Source organism: Charadrius vociferus, unplaced genomic scaffold, assembly GCF_000708025.1.
Source record: "Charadrius vociferus isolate BGI_N301 unplaced genomic scaffold, ASM70802v2 scaffold329, whole genome shotgun sequence".
Classification (NCBI taxonomy): Eukaryota; Metazoa; Chordata; class Aves; order Charadriiformes; family Charadriidae; genus Charadrius; species Charadrius vociferus.
In genome coordinates this window covers 1499163-1507715 of record NW_009649982.1, presented here as the reverse complement: position 1 = coordinate 1507715, position 8553 = coordinate 1499163, and the positions used below count along the sequence as shown (strand labels likewise).

At 40.4% G+C, this 8553-nt stretch overlaps 1 protein-coding gene across 1 annotated transcript; it reads right to left on the bottom strand.

Moving 5' to 3' along the window:
- Nucleotides 1-126: 126 nt before the first annotated feature.
- Nucleotides 127-8259, bottom strand: NIT2 (nitrilase family, member 2). Its single transcript, XM_009891652.1, has 10 exons — nt 8235-8259; nt 7745-7863; nt 4932-5052; nt 4724-4812; nt 4124-4217; nt 3054-3128; nt 2530-2608; nt 1792-1890; nt 653-708; nt 127-251 (listed from the first exon to the last, which is right to left on the bottom strand). Exons 1-10 carry the CDS (start codon nt 8257-8259, stop codon nt 163-165), a joined length of 846 nt encoding a protein of 281 aa, XP_009889954.1. The 3' UTR covers nt 127-162.
- Between the last annotated feature and the right edge of the window lie 294 nt (nt 8260-8553).

Here is an 8553-nt window from a genome sequence, read left to right as displayed (position 1 = left end):
GGGGGGGGGGGGGGGGTTGCTTGGTTTTGTTTTGTTTGTTTTTTAATTTTTTAATTAACTGGTACATTTAGCAGTGGATTGTGGAGCAACTAGTAAGGGAATCCTTACGAAGACGAAAGCAGCAGCCATTTTGCCAATTGGACCTCCCCTATTCACCCAGCTTCACTTTTTCATCTCTATGCCATAGAGATCACAACGCTTCTGGCTTAAAATAGGAATTTGTTGACGTATTTCTGCAAGTTTCTTCAGATCTGCAGAGGGGGAAGAAAGCGCTATTAGAACAGCAGTCAAAAAGGAAAGCTCCTGACTTGCTCTGAGGTAAGGCAGGGAGAAGGACATGTTTCATGGAGAATGGGTCTGTAAGGCACTGCAACTGGGCAGCCAGGGCTGAAGGAAGCCCCAACTACGCTCTTTCCTAAGGTGGGAGCTTCCTCATAAGTAAGGAAACTGGAAGACTATAGTCAAGTGCTGCTTGTTCTTGATTTAATCTAGCAAAGGTAGAGAAGGGATGGGAACACTGCATCATCTGTAATTGCACGTGCAAGCCTGTGGACTTAAAAAAACTTGTGTCCTTAGTCTCATGACCTGTACTGAAGAAAGCAAGCGGGGAGGGGAAAGAAAGAAAAAAACAAAATCCAAATTTTACCCTTACCTATATCTGTGCATATAACTGTTTCCTCAGCCCCAGCTTTGGCTATGACTTCACCCCTGCAAAATTAAGCACATTTGTTCACAGCATTAACACAGAGGTCTCAAGGCATCAGTCCAGTTGCTGCTGTTTGTACAAAAGGGAGTTCCTACCCTTGATGTCTACAGCTGTAAAGCACAGGGCTGTCCTAAAAATGGCATCATAATTCATAACTCTGGCATGAAAGAAATGGCTTCCAGGCTTTACCCGTGGCACACTTTATATGACATATACATACATAAGGATGATTCCAAAGATCAGGAATCATGGTAAGAGCAACTATGAGAACCAGTGCATGTGAGAATGCAATATACCTCAGGGGGAAAGAAACAACTTCACCAGAGAGAGCCATATATGGCAAAGACTAACACTTTCTCCTTTCAGATCCTACTGGCTTTTAATAGGAGTATACTTATATTCTGCATGAGCTACTGAACATTATTTATGCTAGGTGTTCTGTCACTGCTTTCATCATATAAAGTTAAAAGCTCAAGACATAGATAAAGCTCTTCTTACTTTGCAATCATCTGGAAGAGAACTATCAGTGGATTTACTTGAAAGAAAAATAGCAGCCAGAAGATTTGGTCACTTTTACCTCCTGTGCATCTGCAGGACTTCTGCTTAAGTCAGAGTATGTCTCTTAGCTGAAGCTGAAGACATTCTTCTTGTTCCCTCTTATATCAAAGCAGTGTTGTTCTTTGAGGAACAACTACTTTGAGAAGTAGTTTTGTGTAAGCTGTTTACAATGGTTCAGTTCAGCCCAGAGAATTACCATAATGAATAGTACATAACGGACTGAACTCCAGGGAAAAGTTGAAAACAGCAGCAGCTTAACAAATACTAAATATTAGGACTAAGTGGCTTATTTGCTACCAAAAAGAATACATACTGTTAAACTATTTGGAGTTTCTTTCTTGTTTTTCAGTCAGACAGTTTTAAAGGATGATTTTGAGAACATAGGCTTAAGTCTCAGATGCTTTTTACTGAGAACTTATGACATTTTTAAGAGTAGATGGAAATGTGGGACTGAAACGTGACTGTCAAGTACAACATATTTTTTAACCAAGAAAAGGTGGGTTTGTTTTTTTTTTCTCTGAACTCACCATGGATTTACTACAGTGCTGTGTCCCCAGGCAACATAGGATGCTTTTTCATCTCTAGCAGGAGATACAGTAGCTACGTAGACTTGATTATCAACAGCTCTGTATTGACAGAAAGATGCGGGAAGGGAGGGGAAAAAGTGAATAGATTTTTTTTTTTTTTATACCGCAAATTAACTAAGCAGAAGAGAAAGAATTCACTCTGAAGGGCAAGCTATATATCCTCCCAAGGACTAGCCAAAATTGTAAATGATATGAAGGTCAGAGAAAGCAGAGCCTGGAAACAGAAGCCTCTATCACCTGCTCCAGAGTTAGCGGGTAGAATGAATTACATATTCATTCAGTATGTAGCAAAGTTGATTGAAGCTGACCAAATGAATAAATAACACTGCACTCAGGAATCTCAGGGTCTATTTCTATCTGTAACTAGAGCAGTTCTCAAATTGTTATCGGCTCTTCTGTCTAGAAGTTTGTGTGTGAAGGGTCCTTACAGGGAAATGGGTCCTTGAAAGGGCATAACTGCCGAGGAGCTGGCAGGAGTGAAGGATAAGCATTTCCTGCTTTCTGCTTGACAACAAAATCATTTTGGTGTCCCATGTAAGGCTTGAGGAACGGTGCAGCTTCAATAGCACAGTGGCCCTGCAGCACCACTTCTGATGCATTTGGAAGACAAGAACAGTTCAGTTCCACATACTAACACTCCCTCTGGAACAGGAGGATAAGCTGCTACTTTGTTCTTACCGTCCCCTTTGTAGCAGTTCCCAATGAGCTGGTCCTGTGGTCAGGTTAAAAGCCCCTGGGTATATCAGCAGCTGGCAGCCTTTGTTAAAAGAAAATTAGAACCCAACCATCATTAAGGGGAAGAGGGTTTACCCTAGAGTGGCCCTTCACATTGAGATTCGAGGCAAGGTTTCTCTCAGTACTTCCCAAACTCTGCACAAAACAGAACCAAATAGAGCCTGTCCATACATGACATGGGTGATTACTTATGTCAGCAAAGCCCTGTGACACATTACCAAGTGTGGGGATATACCCATCTCCATCACTCCATCAGCAAATGTGTCAGGAAAAGATTGTTACTTTACTCAAGGAGAGCAGACACTCATTTGAACAACAAAGTCTTGGCCACAAGATGCATATTCTGTTACTGGCCAAGGATAAGAGCGCCTGATCACACAGATTGCCCAGTATGTCCCACCCTGAAACAGCCCTGCGTAGTTCAGGCCTTAGGGCTAACCATGCTCCATTAGGTGACCCAGCCTCACCTTTCTGTCCATAGACTTGAGCCATCTCAGCAAATCTGATATCATAGCAGATGCCCAGGCCCACTTTACAGTATGCTGTTCTCAAAACACAAGAGACAACAGTCATATTGCTATCACAAGTACACAAAAGCAATCACAAGACTCCCTGTAGCCATCCTGCCGGCTGTTATTTTATATGTCTCACAGTAACAAGAGGAGCTATATTTAAATATGTATCCTTATCTGCAACAAGCATTGGCTATTTGTGGGAGAGAATTCATGCTTTATGATGACAGGACGACTGCGAGAAGCAGTCTTATCTACCCCTTAAAAACAGCCATTTCCACAAAATCATGTTACATCAAGTCTGTGTGTAATGTATTCATCTCTGATTTAGCTGCAGGTTTTTCAGTTATTTTATTTTCAAGGGAAGAAAGCTCTCGCTGCTCTTCATGGGCTAAAGAAACTACAGTCATGTACTTTCCTAGAGCATGTCATATTGCAAGGAGAAATAAGTGACCATGGGAGATGAGACTCTTCGGAGAGCTCAGTAAACAGGACATGTTACTTTTTGAACACTGTGGGGATGGCGGGAGTAGGTGTCTTGCTTTTTTATCTGATGCAGTTGATTCAAGAATGTTAGAATGGGATTTACAGTTAATTGTCTCCATTATTGTATCGTCCTCACATCAACCAATGTTCCAGTGTAGCTGTTTGCTACATATATTCTTTTTCCAAACCATGTTCTATAAGAACCATTTTAAAGATGTAACTGCTATTAAAAAATACAGTAACTTGTCTTTAACAAATCAATGGGACTGCTATTTGTTAACAGAAGTGCCATGATGTATGCTTCAATCCTTCTACTCTTCTGTCCTTTTGCAATCACATTGCCTTTCTAAAAGTTTCAGAAGTGATGCACGCACTTGGAACAAACTTAAACTGTATTTGCCATGTTTGTCAAATGCCTATTATAAATCTGATAGCCTAAAAATCCATTGCTGGGGTGGAGGAGGGGGAAGAGAACTCCAGAATGACTGTAGTGTTACTGTCCTAGAGCTCCTTAAAGAGACTGCTTGTCTTATACTCACGAGTATCAAACATGGAGAAACTATTCCCTGGACTCAGTGTTTCAGACTCTTTGAACTGTATCTTCCCAGGAATATTAATGTCAAACAAATGAACCTGTAATTATAGTATGAACAATAACAATCAATAACAATTTATCTACTTGGTATCTTGCCTCTTTCTATTAGGCACGTGTTTTCTAGAAACTGTTATCTAGACTACTCTTTTGTCAGGGTGCTAACTAAACATTGCTTAAGATTGTGAGATCTCCTAAAGATGATTTAAAGCAGCTTTCTTCTTTACAGAAATATACATGCCTAAAGCTATTTGGAAAAAAAAAAAAAAAGACTGGCTCTGGCCATTCTGAACAACACATATAATCCCTGTGACTCAAGTGATGCACATATCAAGTGTTTATATTGCTTACCAAATAGAATGTTCTCTCCTTCTCCCAGGCAGTAATAGAGATTAGTTAAAAATAGCTAAAAATATAATAAATAATTTGTAGTATGGCTCTATATCTTCCTCATGGAAAGAATGCCTGCAAAATAGCTAGATATCTTGATGTAACGAATACATTTTCTAAAGAAAGGATATTTAATAACCATATTCTGCCATCTTACCTTCCTATGCTTTGCCAACATAGCACCATCAGGCCCAAAGACAGTACAGGTATTATACAACTTTCCACCATCCTCTTCTGGAATGGATCCTTTGTAAAGGCGAGAATAAAGATTTCCCCCACTGTGTTATACGGAATTTTGATCCAATGGCACTAATAGACATTGCCTATTTTTCCCCTCAGTGAGACAGTCACTAAGAGTAAACTACCTCCAATAAGATATATGCTGCACTCCCTTGCAACTTCTGAGAGCTTTTGTGTCGACTCCCCAGGGATCCTCTCTGCATACTCCTTGAAGTATTGGGTTCCATATGGAGAATTAAAGCACTCCTAGAATTAGGTGGGGGAAAAAAAAAAAAGTTAAAATCCAGTAATACCACTGAAAGGAGATGCACTTGACCTTTCAAACTGCTCTCTGTCAATCAATGTTCTCATACAATCTTTAGTTACAGGAGTTTAGTTTACAAAAGCTTAAGAAGCAAATCAGAAAATATCAGGAGGCCAGAGAGACCTTAACAACTAGAGAGAACGCAGTGGGTGTGTAGGCATGCCAAACAGAACATGAGCTAGGAGTATCATGCAAGCTGCAAGTAACAAGGCTAGCACTTTTATCAGTCTACGCTTAGCAAGGTCAAAAGGGATGTTCTCATCAGAACAATGAACCAAGTTCCACCTAGTTCATTTGACAAGTTACAAGTTAAATAACATGTCTCAAAACTCTGAAATGCTTGCTCTTGTCCACAGCCCATGATTTCATAATTTTTGGAAGGACCTTTGAAAAAGCATGCATTTCTCACAATTACTAATCCTTTCCTAAAGCAGTTCTTTAAACACCATTTCCTCACAACTGAACAGTGTCTTCTGTCCTAGGATCTAGTTAAAGATTTGCTATCCCTCAGAACCAGGCATGTAATCTTTAGACAGTAAGATTAACAGAGCAGTTTAGATGCCTGAAGTAGGTGGCTAGTGATATTTGAGATGCCCAAGATACCCAGAACTTTTACTCTGCATTATATTTGCCAGTTCCGTGAGGATGTGAGACACACCCCCTCCTCCAACACTTTTTTGTCCCCTAAAGTAGTACAGCTGAAGGCCACAGACAGGCTATCAGAGAGTACCAGCAACTGCTCTTCAGCAAGCTATTCCAAGATGCCCAAGCATCTGCCTCAATTGTTACCTTTGCTCACTGGAAGTTGTAACAAGATCCCCCCCCAAAGAAAAAAAAACAGTAAATCAAGCTGTGAATAGCACAGTAAACATTTATGCCTTAACCGCTCAAGCAAACTTCTTTACAACTGTAGTAGATTCTATTGAACTGGAATAACTGAATGAAAACTGGATGGATGTTTTTGCCCCATATACAGACACTGGACCAGCAGGTGCCAGCTAACCCACAGCAGAATTTGTAGACGGAAGAGGCAGGAAGAGAAGTCTCGCCAGGCTGTCAAATGAGCTTCCCAGGCTTTTGAAAGTTGGACTGAACTTCAAGGAAATGAAAGCAATGCCAGCTGCCTCCACCTTCATCTTGCCACTTGCAGTGTCAGTGCAGGTTGTACATGGGCTCAAGAGAACCGGCAGAACTCTGTGCAAGCTTGCGGTAGCAGTGCATGAGGCTGTTCATAAGTTGACACTGGAACAAAACTGCAGGCTGTTTGCACAGATCACCTAGTCCTGTGCTCTCCAAAGTGGTAAGAATACAGTGACAAATCTTTAAATTGCTTTCTATCAAGTTCTAGATTCAAATGGATTCTTTTTTTATTTTTTATCCATAAACATTACAAATTGTGTTTTTTCCACCGATTTTTCCTGGTTCAGAAATGAAAAAATTTTAACACATCAAGACTAACATGTCACAGGAAAGCTGCCACATGCCTCTGCAAATGTGTATATTATATAGTCAGTAGAAGTTACTTTTGTTCTTTATGTAGGGTGACTTTAAAAAAAAAAAAAAGCGGAGGGAAGTGAACATTTCATGCCTATGCCCTAATGCCACTACGAAATTTACCTCCCAAAACTCTGTGAAAAACCTTGCCCTTGTTTGACAAATTTTACTCTAAAAGCATAAATTATCATTGGCAAAGTGAGTATCTCAACTAAATAGGTCTGGAAAACTCAATGTTGTACACATGATGAAACTAGCAAATAATGGATAATCTCAGTGTAGGAGGCCCAGACAGAATAATCAAAGGTCACATTTGCAACACATGAGCTGTGTTAGCACAGAGGAGCTGGGAAGGTCGCTTAATACTTCACCTGTGACAGCAGGAGGGAAAACATTCATACCAAAAGTTCACCCAGAGAAGAACTTTGCACTCCTAAGTCAGATGCTGCAGGGCACAGAGGTAACAGATGTACCCCCAGAAAGAGAGGAAAGAAGTTCAAAGCTGCACTGGGAAGGTCACCTAGTTGGCAGCACACTCAACTGTATGAAAATTCAGCAAGGTAATCATGGCTGAAGTCCAAAAAGTAAATCAGAAATGGTCAGTAATTTTAAGTGGCTATTTATGTTCCCACACAAGCAAGTCACAAAAGAAGTGTGTTTTAATCATAATTCAGCCACACACAAATGACCTGATGGAAATGTCTTCAGTCTACTTTGTTTATCATACACTATCTCATCTGGAACAATTATGGCAAAGAGAGTTACTGTATACCTGTTTTCTTTCATCTTCCTATCAACATTCTTTAGCTGAAAAATCACCTTTTCCTAGCATGGAAAGCTTCTGCAGTGTCACTTTTGTGAATTCAAAACATACCAGTGATGGAATTGCTTGGGATTTAAGCCAGCAAAAACTTAACCAGAATCTTATACCACAGAAAAGACAACCTGTTTCCCCACCCCCCCCTTCTTAAGTGTGCTGCTAGACAGAATCCCTGGTGGTTTTTTTTCCTATTTTGGAGCCTCATACAGCACCTAAGCTATCCAGAAAGAAACAGAAATATATAATGCGTTAGTAACACTACAAAGAGGTTTCCAAGGGTTTGAGGTATAGGTGCTAAGTAGACCATAATCTTTACTCACAGGTAGAGCCACAACTTTTGCTCCTTTAGCTGATGCTTCTCTCACCAGTCCACAGGCTCGCTGAAGGTTATCTGATTTAACAGCAGATACATGAAGCTGAATAAGAGCGAGCCGGAAGTCTAACGGCAGAAAAGAAAAAATTAGTCAGCAGAACTCCCCCAGGAAAAACTCTTCAAAATTTGAATTCAGTAAGCATTTAACAAAATAAATTTGATTATATATTAACATATACACAAACCCCTTCTAGCTCATTTTGTGGTTTGTCTATGACTCTGGAAACAGTTTCTTAACACAAGGAGAACTGTCAAACCTGGGCTTGCTAATGGGAACCATACATCGCCATTACTCTGCTCAGGTCAAAGATCACAGAGTTCACACAACAGTAACCCTTAGCCGAGGCAGTAACCAGCCCAAGTTCTAATGTAAGACACCATGTGACAGAAAGGGAAACAACTAGTCACCTACACCTGCATCTTGCTTCCCAGTTTACACACGTATCTTTTTGTTGCCCTCATCGCCTGATGATCACTGCATGTCCTAAAATGCCACTAGCAAACTAAAGGATTGGATAGTCCCAAAAGCACCAAATACGGTAACAGTTTGCTTTTATCCCTCAAATCACACCTAGCCTGGGAAATGGCTATAAAAAACAATAAAGGTAACATCTTTCCTGATCATTTATCTGCAATTTGGTTTGTAGCCAAGAGAGAGTTGCAAGTGTTATCAACACTGTCTCTCATACAGACCACTATAGCTTAAAGAAAAAGCTGCAAGCAACACAGCCTCAGTGGTCAGGGAAAAAGGAAGAA